The 18,532-nt window shown below is 45.3% G+C and overlaps 1 protein-coding gene across 3 annotated transcripts in view; it reads left to right on the forward strand.

Moving 5' to 3' along the window:
• The window catches only part of TGFBR2 (transforming growth factor beta receptor 2), a 68,041-nt gene that overhangs the window by 45,845 nt on the left and 3,664 nt on the right, over window positions 1-18,532 (forward strand). For all 3 annotated transcript variants that reach the window (XM_039525934.1, XM_039525933.1, XM_039525935.1), the window contains 2 exons: window positions 2,596-2,737; window positions 17,480-17,607. In XM_039525934.1, coding sequence (XP_039381868.1) covers window positions 2,596-2,737; window positions 17,480-17,607 — 270 coding nt within the window. The remainder of the gene's footprint in view (window positions 1-2,595; window positions 2,738-17,479; window positions 17,608-18,532) is intronic.

An 18,532-nucleotide genomic window follows, 5' to 3' on the forward strand; every position in this document is an offset into this window, starting at 1 on the left:
AGTTCTGCATAGGAAAGAATTGAAAAGCAAAGCAGTTTTCACCAAGGATAGGCGTATTCATTATATGTCAATGTATGGGAAGTGTAATGGAATCTCAGTGAAAGTAAGGTAATGTGAATGTAAGGACACTACACCACTGGACATATCACCTCTAAATTTAATCCATAGACTCAGACCTTTCCTACCAGAAAGTCCAATTTTTAAAGGTTTGTGATAGTTGGCCAACATTTTCCATTCAGGGAAAGTTTTTTTGTTTCTTTCTAAACTTCTTGTGGAAAATATTTCCCATTTTCTGACCAGTTCTAGGCTGTAATGTTTGAGGCGAAGTGTACTTTGCAAAGTCATTGTAAGAGTGATGAACCTACGGCAGATTTAATTCTCATCTAACCAGCCACCAGCTGTATAGCATGAATTTAACTATTATTGAATATTTTTAATACAAATGACCTGAGAAACCATCTTTCTCATTTATGGTCTTTATATTCAGTTTTCAGTCCACCTATTATCTGTAGGCAATATTTGGAATCAAGTGTTGTCAGTAAACCTCTTCTGATTCTGAGCCTTCCTCTGGTGTTAATGTCAGCACCATCTCAGAAGTTCTGTATAGGGAAGAATTGAAAAGAAGAGCAGTTTTCATGAAAGAAAGGTGAATTCATTATATGTAAGGCTACGATTTTGTCATGGGATATTTTTAGTAAAAGTCACAGACAGGTCACGGGCAGTAAGCAAAAATTCCCAGAAGCTGTGACCTGTCTGTGACTTTTGCCGCTGCAGCTCCATGGTTTCTCCTCCCACCGTGGTGGCTTGGAGCTGTGGGGTTCCCCCACTGCCCATGGCAGCTGAAAGCTACAGGGTGACTATATTTCCCAAATTGTAAACGGGATCCCCCAGCTGCTAGCCAGAGGCGATCCCCTTCCATGCATCTCAGGAACCCCAAGGAGGGTCCCCTCAGGAGTCTGTCACCTGTCGCTGGAACCTTGCAGGGGCCCCACTAGCTGCCAGCTCCAGAGTCCCAGGGCTCCTAGGGCTGAGGCAGACAATGTCGTGGAGGCAGGCAGCCTCAAAGGAGGGAGATTTTTAGTGATTGGTTAACAACCATTGCCTTCACTTCTGCTTTCTCTGCCAACTGCCTTCCTTGTGTTCTTTAACAAACATTACGGGCATATAGGATTACATAAAGAGATTTGGAACTAGATTGAGTTTGTTACTATTTGTATTCCAGAAGCTCTCACGGTGCACTAGATGTTCCACAGACTTAAAAAGACAGTCCCTGACTTAAATTGCTTAAACTGAAATTTAGACAAAGGACAGTAAACAGTGGGGTAGGGAAGTGGAGGATAAATGTTAAACAGTAAGGAAATGTGGTTGGTTTTATGTGAGTTAAGGTTTTTTATTTCATCTACATGTTAGGTGGTACAGTTAAGTTATAGGGCCTGATTCTCCACTGCCATGCAATCTTGTGTAGTCATTTGCACTGGTGACAAGTGGGTGTGAAGTGCTGCCAGATCAGAATGGCACAGAGCAGTGGTATAAATGGCTACACACGTTGAGGGGCAACAGAGAATTAAGTCCACAGTGTGCAGGGTAATGCCCTCCAATATTACAGTCTCATGCTTTGTCCACTCTAGATTTATATTAAATCAGTGTTTGACATAATGGTGAGCAGCCCCACTGCACAGTTTTCATGATTGGTTGTGTCATGTAAAACTGTCACCACCTCTGAACTGTACAGCTATCGCTGTATGTCAGTCTGCAAATAGCTAATTTAGATCCCAATCCTGGATACTTATCTGCATGCTTAAGCATGTGAGTAGTCCAACTGGAGATTGTCTTTACAAGATCAGGGTCTTAATGTGTTTGAGGCTTTTCTGGGTAGATTTTAGATATGTAGTCAATGGAGAATTCGTTTTGCAAGTAACTCTTGAGATATCTAAGAATTACATCCAAAGTCCTCCCCTCTGATAAAAGCTATAATCAATATTTTGCCATCTGCACACCATGGTCACAATCCAAGCTATACCAAAGCTGAAGAAATCTGAAAATTGTTAGACACATATAAACTTTATGATACGGGGTTTTCAAACAAAGTCTCAGGTTCTGTTTTTGATTCACATACCTAATTCTACACTAAATATTTGCATATCTTTTATACTTTGCTTTTTCAACTGTGCCATCATCAGCAAAGGGAACAGCTAGCGTCATAACATCCAGTGAGAATGAACGTAATATATTTCATATTCATTTGAAACCCACAGAAAGGCACTGGATGTATGGGAAAATTTTTAACTCTTGAGTAGTCGGGCTTACCTCTGTAAACATTCAAAGAGCAAAAAGGAAAAGACATTGGTGAAATCCCACAATGAAAAGCCACTATGGGATTTTTTTAGAACCTTAGATCACTCATGCACAGGGATGGAAGAAGATTGGTGGTCTATATAATGCCAGATTCTCTGAGCAACAAAGAACTTGGTCCATATTCCTTACTAAAAATCAAATAAGATAGCTGTGGTTGAAACGGAAGCAAAACTGCAATAGAATGGAAAAAGTGAACTACAATTTCCATGCTTGAGCTGTTCCTTTTATACTTGGCAACAGGTTGGCACAGCGAGGTACATGGCCCCTGAAGTCCTGGAATCCAGGATGAATTTGGACAACATTGAATCCTTCAAGCAAACAGATGTGTATTCTATGGCTTTGGTCCTGTGGGAAATGACGTCTCGTTGTAATGGTGTTGGAGGTACGTGTGATGGGGTTTTATTATTAAAGGAATGTTTTGGCTCAATATGCTTGAATGACTGTTACAATTGTTATCCCTTTAATTGTTGTAGGAATTATCCAGCAGCCCCGGGGCATTGTATGGCTCTTTAATAGTTTTTTTTTTTTTTTCTGAGCTGGTGCTATATACAATACAGTCTGGAGCAATAGGTCTGTAAACTGCCCTCCCCCGCCCCCACGCATTGATCTCCCTGGAGTGTTAACTCTGAAACCTATTTATGACTGGTCATTTTATCAGAAACATCCTGGGGTAAATCCCTAAGTCCCAATCTTTCTCCCGTACCTTAGATGGGTGCCAAAAGCTCAACTGCACCCCTGACAACTTCTGTAATCCAGTAACACATTGTAAGTATAAAAAACAGTGGGCTATTGAAGATGTAGGACAGAGTAAAATAAACTGAATGTAACCTCAAAATAAATACCACAAGGAATACTGTGTTACTCATTTTCAGATGTAGTCCATTAAAACTAAATCTCCATTTCTGAGATTATACCTAAAGCTGCCCCAAAATTTCCAGTATGAAGCTATGTATGGTATAGAAACCAGGAGACTGGCCACAGAATTTATATGCAATGTGCTACGACGTACACAGGGCCTTGGCTTTGTCTCCCCTCTGAATTTAGCTGCTGGTCAAGGTACAAGTAAAATTTGCTGGTGTCATCATAGTACATAGCATTATGGGACATCTGTGTCCATCCTAAAGCTACCCACAGTTTGGTACATTGACACTTGCACAGCAGGACTGAGTAACGGAGGTGTTGCAAATAACTTTGCCAGATATCATGGCAAATGTGCATTAGGAAGCAAATTTTGTCACTTCTTCCAAAACTAGGGGGTCTCCTTGTCCAGCAGGACCAGAGCAGTAGTATTTCAAGGGACTGCACAGAGAGGGGGCAACCTAGCAAGGTGTAGAGTTTCACAGTGTGAGGATTCCTGCACAGCAATGCGCAGATGAATGAATGGGAGGGAGACATGATCAGGCTGCAGATCTGCTGCTTCATGGGTCCTTTTGTCCCCGAAAACTTCTCTGCTATTGAGCTGGAACGGTCTCTGCACAGCTGAATCCTGGTTGGAGGTCGGAGGAGTATTCCTCTACTCTAGCCTCTCCATATAGCTGTTGAGCAGTCAGTTCTGCAATGTGGGCTGGGCTCTGGGTAATGGATTTGCCCCTGGAACAACTGTGTGAGGAAACCTGCAAAGCAAATATGCAATGGCTCTAGCTGTTTACAAGCATTAAAAAAAAAAAAATCATCCCAAAACTATTCAAATATTTCAAGGAAGGTAGAGCTTGACAAACATTTTGTGGTTCCATAATTTAACCTCAAGCTTGCATCTTTAAAGGCAAGTCCATCCTAGTTTAACTCGTATGATACTGTGCATTTATAAATAAAGGCCATTTATTGATGCCACTCGCTCTTTTTAATTTGTGTTTAGTAAACAACAATGATAAAATTTAAAAGTGGAAATACAGGATCTTTGCTCTGTCTCTTGAACACTTTGTTTCTTGCATTTAGCAGCTCGCTGTTGTTTATATATAATATGGGAGCTGTTTGTTCAGGAATCTTTCATCCTTTTGCTGATGCCTGAGGTCCTTTCCTGTTGATATTTGCTGAGTACAGTGGAATGGTGCTTGTGGTGAAAGCAAGCCTCACTGAAGCTCTGCTCACAAGGCAGCTGCTTAAAAGAGGATATGAGTGTAGTTTCATAAGGAAGAAAAATCATCAGCTTGTCAGCTAGAATAGCGTGACCCATTATAACCTTTAGAATAAGCACATAAGAAATGTTAGGAAAAAGAAAAGCTTATCTGGGCCAACATCCCTGCTCTTTCTTGATGGATCTTAACCCCACTTCCTGGTTTTCTTTTTTCATCCTACCCCTCAATCACTGCTTGTCTCCAAAAACAAAACAAAAAACTTCTTGAACTTGTTTATTTCCTGATTTCAGTCATTTTCCCAGGAAGTGTAATTCCACAACATGATGGCACGACATAAAGTTTTACTGTTCCCGATCTGGGGTGACCTTTTAGTCACAAGGGACAGAGCCAAGCCTTAAGCTTTTGTCCTAATAATTGAAATATAACTCCCAGAACTTGGGCCCAGAGCCACAAAGGGACTTAAACATTGGGATACTCACTGTTGCAAGCCCTTTCAGGCAACTAGAAAACTGGCACCACTCTGCGATCCACAAAGCCTGAGTTAGGTGCCTAGGGTCCCTGTCCAACACCGGGGGGGGGAGGGGGGGGAGGAGAGGTGCCTAAGAATGGGATCCACAACAACCAGTGCACGCTAGGTGGGGAGCCGCCTAAGATAGCCAATAGGAGATGCCGAAGAGATGGGGAACCCCTCTCTTGGAGTCAGATGGCTTAGGCCTGTGACAAGGACGTAGGAGCCTGCCTCACTCCACACAAAATGCCAAAGGTGACAGCAGCAGCAGCTGGTGGTGGTGCCAACCTTATTACTTCTAGTCAAGTGGACAGAGTATTTGCCTAGGGATGTGGGAGACCCAGGTTCAATTCCCCGCTCTGCCTAAAGGGGAGCAAGCATTGGAACAGGGCAAGGGTCTCCTGCCTCTCGGGAGAGTGCTCTAACCACTCGGCTATGGCATAGCCTGCAGAAGACCATCCCCCATCTCCTGTTGAAGTTGTTCCACTGTGGATAAATAATGAAAGACTCATTGGAGCAGGGGGCCTGGACCCAGGATCTCCCACCTCCCAGGCCCATGCCCTAGCCACTGAACTGTAGAGTCATTCTTGCTTTTCCTTTCTCACCCAGTGACTCTAATGACCAGCCACCATGGGTCCCAGCAAAGACATCTGGCCCCAGGGAGGGGCAAAAGCACATATGCCAGCTGCTGAGATTGAGTGAGGGGGACTGGACAGGTCACCTGCACCTGGGCAGGGGGTTGTCAGCACCCACTGCACCAGCTGCCAAGGGGCCTGGAACATGGGGCACTGGACACCAGCCACTGAGGAATTGCCCTAGGACTGGCAGTAGGACCTAGGTGGATACCCCTTCCCAGCCTGGAGCTGGCCTCCCCCGCACTCACTGAGTTGCAGTAGCTCCCCTCGCTCCCCCTCCTATCCCTCTGCCCTCCCTGGCCCCCTTCACAGAGAGCAGTAGCATAGTGACTGGGTTTTCTCATGTGCCTCTAAAAGATCATCTCTTGCCTCATGAGATCTGACACCCTGGCACCCAACTGGCAGATTACCTGCCAGCATTCATAATGATCATTCCCCCATCTCTCTTGCTGATACCTTCTGCCACCATCACAACTAGTTCCTTTCCTACCAGCATGACTTCTCTGGTGCATGAGGAATACACTCTTCTCGTATATGGGATATACAGTCCAAGAAGAGAGGAAGTACCCCTTATTTGGACCTTGGTAGGTTGATGTGACTGATGCTGGTGAATATAGTTGGGATGTCCAGGGGAGCCTGTGGAATTTAGAGCTCCAAAGTAGTTTGTTCTCTTTCTCTCTAACAAAGACATGATTACAGTGTCGGTAATCCCATTGCTATGGAAAGTGTGGGAGTTTCAAAAGCAGGAGGAATCAGTGTAAGGTCCCAACAGTAATGCTAACAACTTGCTGGGGAAGCAGGTGGGCCTAATAGTTATTGTACCTTGACACAGTTGAATGGCAGTTTCTTTATCAAAGGGAGCTCTGTGTTTCTCTGGAGAACCTGTTTGTGGGTGTGGAGGATAGTGTGGGAGGTGCTGTATGGCAGGGCCTTTCGCTGCAGGCGTTTTGTCAAATGCAGTTTCTGCAGTATGTGAATCCTTTCTAGGCAGCCTTCGTTTGTTTTTAAAAACCAGCAGTTTCATCTGTACTGGGAAGCTGCAGCAGCATCTCACTGTAAAGAGTGGTGCAGGTGGGTCTCCGCTTTATGCAAAGGCCATGGTATTCTGTGTTGTTGTTTTGTTGTGCTAAATATGGAGAAGCACAAGGGGTGAGGCGGAAGACAGAGATGTAGATAAAGTTTGTCTGATTTTTTTCACTAGCGTATAACTTAGAGGGCATATTTAGAAACCCAGCAACACTGCTTTTGGAAGAACCAAGTACCCCACTCCACCGTTAACTTGGTATTTCAGTCAGCACAACAGCTGGGCACCAGATGCTGCATGTTGCAAAAAATATGATTTTTCCTCCCAAAGACTTGCCTTTGGCACGAGAACAGCAACTGCAGTTTTTCTGCCAGCCTTCTAGAAAGAAATTGAAAGCATCTGTGTTTAGGAATGGAGCTGCCATCAGTCGGGGGGGGAGGGCTCAGGTGCAGCTCTTCTCCAATACAATATGGGGAAGTGGGAAGGAGAGAGAGATGCCACCGCATGGCTGACATTGCTTGGGGTACTCAAGAAATATTCAATTGCCTGGGGAGGAGGTTGGCTCCGGAGCAGCATCACAATTTTGGTTGAAACAGAGGCCTGGTTTTAATGTAACTATGTGGTGAGTGTACGTTACGTGAACAAGGGCACTGATTTACCCTATGCTGCTTTTGGAAAGAGTCAAATAACCATAGTTTTTTGTTCCTAATACTAATGTGTCCTTTAACACAATGAAATGCGGCCTCCGTTGTATCGAATCTGCCTGGCCCAACATCCCTGCTCTCTCTTGATGGATCTTAACCCCACCTCCTGGGCTTCGGAAGGGGGCCCACAAGTCTAACATGCACTTTGGGGCTAACCCGACCCCCAGGGCTCTAAGGTGTCGAGCCAAGTAGGCCTCAGTTGCTCATGGCTCAGCAGCTAGAGCTCAGTAAGATTCCTCTTCCTTCCTCTCCCCACCTTAGGAGCTGCAGCGTAGCGGCTACTTAGCATGTAACCCAACCCGTGTGGCACAATTAATGTGTCTGCCACTCCTGTCTTTAGTAGAGAACACCCTGAGGTCCATAGAAGTGAGGGCAAGTCTCTGGCTGACAGTCAGATGTAGCGAGTCTTAAAGAGTATGCACCTTAGAAACAGCACAGCCAGCTGACAATTCTAACACAGAGCAATCAGCTGTGCAGAACATCTCACCAGGAGCAATCAGAGGTGGAGATGTATAGCTTAGTTCCCCCGCCCACCTCAGACCACACCCATCTGGAAGAGAACACTGTTCCCCGTTCCAAGGCATCCTCCTTCTCCGCTGTGCCATCTCCTTCTGCAATATTGGTCTATTGCATTGTTCTGCGGGGCCTCTGGATGGGAGACAAGGGGGATGGATTGCTAAGACCCCATGGAGCTGAGGGATAAGCCATTCAGCAGCTCCTTAAACCTAACCATAACATTGCTTTGGAGCTGCTCCATAGTCTGACAGGCACCTACCTGATGATCCTCAGGCTCAGCCAAGCTGATGTGGAACTCCCCTTAGTTGCAGTAAGGGCAGGGTCTCCACCTGTATGTGAGAAGTGCCCTGCCCACTATGGCTTAATAGGAAAAATGCACAGAAATAACTAGCTGCAATTCTGTGAAAGGGATGAACAAAGCTTATGTTTGAAGAGGGAGTATGTGTCTAGTGCTAGAATAGGGGACTAGAGCTCAGGACAGTCTGGTTCTATTCCCACCTTTGCCACTGATTTCATGTGTAAACTGGGGCACATGTTTGAACCTCTCAGTTTCCCCATCTCTAAAATAGGGAAAATGCAAAAGCACATGAGTTATTTAGGAGCCAAGATCAATAATGTGACTTGTGCTCCTAAATCTTTTAGGTGTTTTAGAAAATCTCCCCCCGCTATCTTTTGTTAAGTGCTTTGAGACCTATGAGAAATTATATATAAAGGTTAAGTATTTATTTAAGTCACTTAGCTGTAGACAAGGATTTGAAAATTGTGTTCCTAAAGTTAGGAGCCTGAATCTATATTTAGTCATCTAAGCTAGTGTCCAGATTTTCAAGCATGCTGAGCTCCCACTGACTTAGGTGCCTGAAATACCCAGTTTTGAACATTTGTATGCTTTCAGTTTACACATCAGTGTTTGTAAAGTGTCTTGAGAGCCTCTGATGAGCTGTGCTGTCAGAGATTATATTTTAGTATGCTGGATGATCATCACAGATGTGTGCAAACGTTATTTTGGTTAATCTGAAAATTTGTCACCCTCCAGTTTTTTGCCTGTCATCTTCAGGCAAGCTGGACACTTTTTTCACATTTCTGTGAGACACAATAGGTAATGTTCTAGGGGCTGGCCTTCCACACGAGACAAAACTGTCCCACAGAATGATGAGGTGAAAATGGAGCAATGGAAATGCTCAATTAATATTAATTATCATTATTATTTGTATTACAGTAACCACACTATTTAACATTTTTATTAATGACCTGGAAGAAAATATAAAATCATCACTGATAAAGATTGCAGATGATGCAAAAATTGGAGGTGAGGGGGTAAATAATGAGGAGGACAGGACACCAGTGTTCCCTCTATTATGTGTTCCCTCCAGATTGGTGCACATAATAAAATTCATGTCGTGCAGGAGGGGGCTCCCAGCTAGGGGGTGGGACCGAGGAATTTGGAATGTGAGAGAGGGCTGTGGGTTGGGGTTGGGGTGTGGGAGAGGGCTGTGGGTTGGGGTTGGGGTGTGGGAGGGGATGTGGCCTCTGGGGTGGGGCCAGGGATGATGGGTTTGAGGTGCAGGAGGTGGGTCCTGGCTGGGAGGGTTGGGCTGAGGGATTCGGGAGGGGGCTGTGGGTTAAGGCAGGGGTTGGGGTGCAGGAAGGGGTGAGGGCTCTGGGGTGGGGCTGGCGCTGAGGGGTTTGGAGGGCAGGAGGGGGCTCTGGGTTTGTGGGGGGTGGCTCAGGACTGTGGTAGCGGGTTGGGGTTGGGGTGTGGGCTTACCTTGGGTGGCTCCTGGTCAGCAATGCAGCAGGGCTAAGGCAGGTTCCCTCCCTGCCTGGCACCGTGCCGCACCCCAGAAGCAGCCAGCAGGTTTAGGTCCTAGGCGGGGGGGGGCAGAAGGCTCGGAGTATTGCTCTTGCCCGCAGGCAATACCCTCCCAGCTCCCATTGGCCGGCTGCCCCGGCCGTGACAGGTTGGGGGCCGGGCTAGGTTCAGGCTGGGGGAGGGGCATCCCTCCCCCAGCCACAGCAGTTCCCCAGGCGGGTTCCCTGAGTGCCCACGTGGTGCTAAGAAGGCTGCTGCGCGGTCACTGATGCAGAACAATCTGGATCACTTAGAAAGCTGGGCACAAGCAAACAACGTGTGTAGTAGTATGGCTAAATATCAGTGTCTACAAAGCATGCGGGCCATGCTTACAGGACGGGGGACTCTATTCTGAGAAGCAGTGATTCTGAAAAAGATTGGCAGGTCGGGGTAGATTATCATGAGCTCCCAGAGTGATGCTGTGGCCAAAAGTGCTAATGCAATCCTCTGTATTTGGCACTGGTGTGATCACTGCTGGAATACTGTGTCCAGGTCTGGGGTCTGCAATTCAAGATGGGGGTTGATAAATTGGAGAGGGCTCAGAGAAGAGTCAGAAGAATTTTAGAGAACTTGCCTTTTAGGGATAGACTCAAGGAGCTCAAGCTGTTTAGCTTAACAAAGAGAAGTGTGTTCTTATAACGTTGGTTATGAGAACAGGCACCTTACCGAAATTTCCCCCTTTAAAAAAAAGTCTATTCAACCTTTTCATTTGGGTATTCTAGAGAAATAATTTCAGTCAGGGGAAATATTAGAAGAATGTAGATCAGCTTTTTCCCTCACCAGCCTAGCCAGCATCTGTGAGAAGGCAGTGTTGTCTAGTGGATAGAGCACTGACATTGGACTCAGAAGATCTGGGTTCTATTCCCAGCTCTACCTGGCCAGTTGGGTGACTCTGACTCTCTGTGCCTCGGTTTCCACCGCTGGAAAATGGGGGTAATGATGTCGCCCTCCTTTCTAAAGTGCTTTGAGATCTACTGATGAAGGGTGGTTTGTAAGAGCTAGGCTTTATTTATTTAAGTGCTAACAAAAAACTGCAGTGATTAATAACAGAACACTGGAATGACAGTTAAACAAACAGGGCTCATTTATCCCATTGTGCAGCGGGGAGGCTCCCCACACCCAATCTCACCCTGTACTCCCTGTCGGCCTCATCCCGAACCCATTGAGACCAATGGGAGTCTTTTCATCAACTCCAATGGATTTTTTGATCAGGCTAAGTGGGAGGGAATCAACCACCTCCACTGCATCATCTTCCCTGCCTGAGACGCCTCTGAGATCTGCACAGAGGGACAGACAATGAGCAGGGTGATGGACACGTACATATTCAAACAAGCTTTTAGGAATACCTGACACTGTTTCACTGTGAGAGAGACAAGGTGGCTGAGACAATGTCATTTATTGGACCAACTTCTCTTGGTGGAAGGGACAAGCTTTTACAGGGTATGTCTACACTACGGGATTATTCCGATTTTACATAAACCGTTTTTTAAAAACAGATTGTATAAAGTCGAGTGCATGTGGCCACACTAAGCACATTAATTCGGCGGTGTGCATCCATGTACCGAGGCTAGCGTCGATTTCCAGAGCGTTGCACTGTGGGTAGCTATCCCATAGTTCCCGCAGTCTCCCCCCGCCCATTAGAATTCTGGGTTGAGATCCCAATGCATGATGGGGCAAAAACAGTGTCATGGGTGACTCTGGGTAAATGTCGTCACTCAATCCTTCCTCCGTGAAAGCAACGGCAGATAATCATTTCGCGCCCTTTTTCCCTGGATTGCCCTGGCAGACGCCATAGCATGGCAATCATGGAGCCTGTTTTGCCTTTTGTCACTGTCACCGTATGTGTACTGGATGGTGCTGACAGACACAGTACTGCAGTGCTACACAGCAGCATTCATTTGCCTTTGCAAGGTAGCAAAGACAGTTACCATCCCTATTGCACCGTCTACCATTGTAAATTGGCGATGAGATGATGGTTATCAGTCATTTTGCACTGTTTGCAATTGGAAATTGGCGATGATGGTTATCAATCCTTTTGTACCGTCTGCTGCTGTCATGGATGCTCCTGGCTGGCCTCGCTGAGGTTGGCCGGGGGCGCATGGACAAAAATGGGAATGACTCCCCGGGTTATTCCCTTCTTTATGTTTTGTCTAAAAATAGTCAGTCCTGCCTAGAATATGGGACAAGTGTACTAGAGAACCAGAGAGCACAGCCGCTCCGTGTCAGAGCCCCAGAGATCCCGCAGAAATGATGAGCTGCATTCCATTCTAGGGGGTGCCCCTGCAACAACCCCACCCATTGCTTCCCTCCTCCCCCAACCCTCCTGGGCTACCGTGGCAGTATCCCCCCATTTGTGTGATGAAGTAATAAAGAATGCAGGAATAAGAAACATTGACTTTTAGTGAGATAAAATGAGAGGGAGGCAGCCTCCAGCTGCCATGATAGTCCAGGCAGGACATTAAAGGGTAGGGGGGAGAGGAGCGCAGCTTCCCGCTGCTATGATAGTCCAAGGAGTACAGAATCTTCTTTAGACATGAAGGGGGGGGGGGGGCTGATGGAGCTCAGCCTCCAGCTGCTATGATGAGGACGGTTACCAAGCCTTTTGTACCGTCTGCCGGGAATGACCAGGAGTCATTCCCATTTTTACCCAGGCGCCCTCGGCCGACCTCACCAAGGCCAGCCAGGAGCACTCACGGGCTGATGATGACGATGGCTACCAGTCATTTTGCACCATCTGCCACCGGGAAGGGGATGCTGGTGTTCAGCGCTGCAGCACCCCGTCTACCAGCGGCATGCAGTAGACATAGGGTGACATTGAAAAAAGGCAAGAAACGATTTTTTTCCCTTTTCTTTCGTGGGGGAGGGAGAAGGGTGTAAATTGACGACATACACCCTGAAACACCCGGGAAAATGTTTTTGACCCTTCAGGCATTGGGAGCTCAGCCAAGAATGCAAATGCTTTTCGGGGACTGTGGGATAGCTGGAGTCCTCAGTACTCCCTCCGTCCCTCCATGAGCGTCCATTTGATTCTTTGGCTTTCCGTTACGCTTGACACGCAGCACTGTGCTGAGTCCCTGCTGTGGCCTCTGTCTATCATAGCCTGGAGATTTTTTCAAATGCTGTCATTTCGTCTTCTGGAATGGAGCTCTGATAGAACAGATTTGTCTCCCCATACAGCGATCAGATCCAGTATCTCCCGTACGGTCCATGCTGGAGCGCTTTTTGGATTTGGGACTGCATCGCCACCCGTGCTGATCAGAGCTCCATGCTGGGCAAACAGGAAATGAAATTCAAAAGTTCACGGGGCTTTTCCTGTCTACCTGGCCAGTACATCTGAGTTCAGATTGCTTTCTAGAGCGGTCACAATGGTGCACTGTGGGATACTGCCCAGAGGCCAATACCGTCGAATTGCAGCCACACTAACTCTAATCCGACATGGCAATACCGATTTCAGTGCTACTCCCCTCGTCGGGGAGGAGTACAGAAATCGGTTTTAAAAGCCCTTTATATCGATATAAAGGGCTTCATTGTGTGGACGGGTGCAGGGTTAATTCGGTTTAACGCTGCTAAATTCAGTTTAAATGCGTAGTGTAGACCAGGCCACAGATTCACAGGGTGGAAGGCCAGAGGGAGCATTATGATCATTTAGGCTGATGACCTGTATGACACAGGCCATAGAACTTTCCCAACATAATGCCTAGGGCAGATCTTTTAGAAAAACATCCAGTCTTGATTTAAACGTGGAGAATCCACCACGACCACTGGTAAATTGTTCCAATGGTTCATTACTCCCAATGGTTCATTACTCTATTATAGATTTACGTCTTATTTCCAGTCTGAATTTGTCTAGCTTCAACTTCCAGCCATTAAATTGCATTATAGCTTTCTCTCTTAGATTGAAGAGTCCATTATTAATTTTTTGTACCCCATGTCGGTACTTATAGACTGAAATCAAGTCACCCCTCTTTGTTAAGCTTAGTAGATCGACTCTATCACAAAAGGCAGGTTTTCTAATTCTTTAATCATTCTTGTGGCTCTTCTCTGAACTTTCTCCAATTTATCAACATCCTTCTAGAATTGTGGGCACCAGTTCTGCACACAGTATTCCAGCAGCAGTCACAGCAGTGCCAAACATGTAGGTAAAATAACCTCTCTGCTCCTACTTGAGATTCCCCTGTTTATGCATCCTAAGATCATATTAGCTCTTTTGATCACAGACTTCCATGGGGAGCTTGTGGTCAGCTGATGATCCACCATGCTCCCCAAATCTTTTTAAGAGTCACTGTTTTCCAGGATAGAGTCCCCCATTCTGTACATATGGCCTACATTCTTTGTGACCTGTCCCCTTCATTATTTACCACGCCCCCAATGTGTGTCACCTGCATACTTTATCAGAGACAATATTATGTTTTCTTCCAGATCACCGATAAAAATGTTAAATAGCATAGGGCTAAGAAACAATATTAAAAAAAAAAATGGAGATATACCTATCTCCTAGAACTGGAAGGGACCTTGAAAGGTTATCGAGTCCAGCCCCCTGCCTTCACTAGCAGGACCAAGTACTGATTTTTGCCCCAGATCCCTAAGTGGCCCCCTCAAGGATTGAGCTCACAACCATGGGTTTAGCAGGCCAATGCTCGAACCACTGAGCTGTCCCTCCCCCCTGCAGAACCCCACTTGAACACACCCACTTGATAACAATTCCCCATTTTGAGGCTTATCAGTTGGACATTTTGTAATTCATTAATGTCTGTTAATTTTATATTGCTCTAGTTTTTAATCAAAATGTCATGCAGAAACAAGTCAAACACTTTACGGAAGTCTAGGTATATTACATTAACCAAACTTATAATCTCATCAAAAAGGATATCGAGTTAGTTTGACAGTATGTATTTTCCATAAACCCAGGTTGATTTGCATTACTCTCCTTTAATTCTTTATTATAGTTCCTTTGCTTAATAAATAAGTTAGTTTTAAATGCAAAAGATGTTTTGATAGTCTGTGAGAAACTTTTTTCTTGTGTATCCAGCCCATTTAAGGTAGTTTTATTTTAACAAAGTTAAAATGTTTCTGTATAGTTAATTGAATTTGAATTTCCATTCACATAGAGCTTGACTTAAATCATAAGTAAAAAATTCTTGATCACCTGCTGAGAAATGCATAATTTGCCATTTTCTAAGATAAAAATTAAGAGTATCAAGCATTGAACCATGAGCCTCCACGTCTGTGTAGCTCAAAAGCTTGTCCCTTCCACCAACAGAAGTTGGTCCAATAAAAGATATTACCTCACCCGCCTTGTTTCTCTCCTATCTTGGGACCAACATGGTTACAGCAACACTGCAAACAACTGTCACTATATCCCCCATAACAGTTGATGGTGCTGGTGTCTCATAATGAGGCTGCCTTTTTATTGATACTTTCCAGCAGGAAATGGTTTCATCCTCCTCCTCTCCCTTCTTCCCTCCCCGCCGGCCTTTGTCTGTTCTATCCTCCTATCATGTTCTGACTGACTAGGACTGTAAGCTCCTTGGGAAAGGGACTGTCTTCTCTGTTGTTTGTCTATATTGCAATAGGGCCGTGATCCTTTGACCAGGGTGCATAGGCACTGCCATTGTCAAATGATAAATAGTAGTAACAAATAGATCAGGAGTCAGGGGAATGCCGATCCCATTAGAATTCATGACAAAACAGAACACTTCCCAAGGTATTGCATGGTTCTGATATTGATTTCAATTAGATTTGCTTATTAATGGTTAAAGCTTGCAACAACTTTGAGACTGAATGTATCTGCTTTTTCATTGTGCAGGCATTGCATTGTACTCATGGGCATCAGACTGTCAAGATGGCAGTTTCCATTTGGTTTTAAGGGCTATATTCTGCTAGCCATACTCTTGTTAAGCAGTCTTACACTGCTGGTGGAACTATCTGTGGATCAAGGTACTAATCATCAGGAGCAGGACTGGAAGACTCTGGCCCTTAATTGAGTGCTTGTTTAATTATATTCAAAACTTAAATACAGTGATGTACTCTGAAGAATTTAGGGACTGCTATACTGGATCAGACTTGTGGTCCAGTTGATCTAGTGTTTAGACAGTGGATGCTATCAGACACTTCAGAGGAAGGTGTAAGAACCCCACCCCACCTTAAGCATATGTGGGATAACCTGCACCCACATTAGATCTCATCTTGATCTTCAGTATTTAGAGATTGGCTTAAGCTCGGCAGCATGAGCTTTAATATTCCCTCCATAAATTGTCATTATCAGTAAGTGTTGTAACTCGGGATATTTTTGGTATCCGTATAAATATCAAATTCCTCTTTGAATTTTGCTAAATTCCTGGTCTCAACAACAGCCTGCGACAATGAGTTCCACAGACTAATTATGCATTGTATAAAAAGTATTTCTTTTATCCGGTGAATTTGCCACCCTTCAGTTTCATTGAATGTCCCCTATTCGTCTGTTCTCCCTGCTCATAACACAAGTTCCTGTTCTACCTTCTCTATTGTACCATTCATTATATGAAGCACTTTTTATCATGTCCCCTCTTATTAGTCTCCTTTCTAACATAAACATTCCCAATGTGTTCAATCTCTCTTCTTACAAGAATTTCCCCAGGCCCTGGATCATTCTTGTCATCTTTCCAGGAATAATTTTTAATTATGAAATAGCCTGTAAGATGTGCTGCATGGTATTCCAGCTGAGGCCGTACCATTGATTTGTCCTATAGCATTATAATATTGCCCTTATTCTTTATCCTATTCCTTCTTGTGCATCTTCTAGGTATGTAAATACAGTCACTAGAATAGCCTGTCGATTACATTTCAGTTTTTCTTATATGTGTCACATTTTCAAGGGGCCCTCAATTAATTCCTGGAATGAAACAATAGGCAGTAGAACAGGCCAACCTCATAAATCTTTATCCAGTACCGGTAAGTCATTAGCCTGTCCCTGGGAGTAAATTCTCCATCTGTTTCCAAAGAAACCACAGCATTTTCTACATTGTGTCAGCATTTACTGTAATATTGCCGCTCCCAGAGATTTCTTGAGTTTTCTCCAAAGGTCCCATATGGCTTAGTCTTTCTCACACGCACTCATGTGCACCCATACAAAAATATAGAGAACACAAACAAAAACTAGAGTGGAAGGATTGCTGTCATGAATCCAGGCCCACTACATAGTGCCAATAGGTCAGAATCTATCTTCTCCCCCCCTCCTGTAAATTAATATTGGGGGGGGGAGGGAAGTACACTCTTGTCTCCAGTGATCATCACATCAGTGAGCAGGGAGGCCTATACACCAGCTTTCAGCACTGCTTCTTGCCTTAATAAGCTGCACCTTTCAATTTCTCAAGCAACTGTTGTCCTTTAGAGACCAGTCACATTCATATGTAAACCCTAGACAGATTTCAGCTGGATGTCCACCCTCAAAGTGTTTTCCCTGGATTTGCAAACGAGGTCAGCCCAAAGGGGCCAGTCCTGCATTTTCTGCTCAGGCAAAGCTGTTGCCTCAATGAGGGCTCCTAGATCAGACTCCCAAATTGTTGAGAGTCACTATGATGCGGTGATTGCTATTAATGTGAGTAAGTATTGGGGAATAATGTGAATGAGGATAGAATGAGCCTGCCAGAAAAAAAGAAAAAAATACTTACATTTTAGAAAAAGCCACAGGTGTGGCTTTATTTGAAGCTGGTCAGCTGGTACACCATGGGCTGTGGCAGTTAAGCAGCTGATCCTACTTCTGTTAATGGCTCTTGGCACCAATATAAACAGGCAAACCCATCTACGTCTCTGTGTTTACTTGTTCCCTTGGCAGAAGTGAAAGACTACGAGCCCCCATTTGGTTCTAAAGTACGAGAGCACCCTTGTGTTGAAAGCATGAAGGACAATGTCTTGCGAGATAGAGGGCGTCCAGAGATCCCTAGCTCCTGGCTCAACCATCAGGTAAGAACATGCCGTGCAAGTGACTGTAGCATTCAGCCACTGCCCTGAGTAGGGGTGATGCAGTCCAGACACAGTCCCTCATCCAGTGCCCTGGGGTGCAGAGGGCTGAACTGGCTGCACCATCTGTTAAGAAAAGGGCTAGAGTTTCTTAATAGGCTGGCAGTGCTGGTGCTCCTGCCCATCCACATCCTTAGTAAATCACACACCTCATCATACTGCACTGGGTTTCCTCTTCCAACCCCACTCCCTTAGTGCAGGGCAGTGAAGTTCTACTGCACCCGTGGCCTCAGAAGACACAATCTCTACCCTAAATGATCCACCTTAGCTAGAAACCAAACCCAGATCAATCAGCCAAATCTCAGTGAAATATATTGCCCCCTAAAGCACTCCCAGTTCTGGCTCTGAAGGGTCAAAGGGGAGAAAATTCCATATGAGGCTCCCTTCAGGTGAGAAATAACTGCTGTCAGACTCAGAATTTTTTCCTAGGGACCATCAGCAAGAGCATGCTAGCTGATCTGATGGGTTAAGGCAACAGAGGAGAGGCAGTCTCAGCTCGTTCAGGGCTTTGAAAGGGAAGCATTAACAATCCTCTTCAGTTGTGGGCTCTGAACCTCTCTATTGGCCCTAACCGGTCCTGAAGAACATGGGTTCTTCTCACATTTGGTTAGTCACAGTCCGGGGCTTGCCACAGTCTGGACTACAGGGGTGTGAATTGTGGAGCACTCTGACTGCCTTGTATAGACCCTGCTGACTCAGAGGTGCCTAGCGTGTGTTAACGTGGTCCCGTTTGAAACCGGACTATGTCAATGCAAACTAGGTACCTTGTCATTTGAGCCAGTGGGATCTACACAATGCAGTGAGAGTGCAACACGTCAGAGCGCTGTGCAGTACACACTCACTCACTCACACTCTCTTTCTCTCTCTG

Source organism: Mauremys reevesii, linkage group 2 (assembly GCF_016161935.1).
Source record: "Mauremys reevesii isolate NIE-2019 linkage group 2, ASM1616193v1, whole genome shotgun sequence".
Lineage (NCBI taxonomy): Eukaryota > Metazoa > Chordata > Testudines > Geoemydidae > Mauremys > Mauremys reevesii.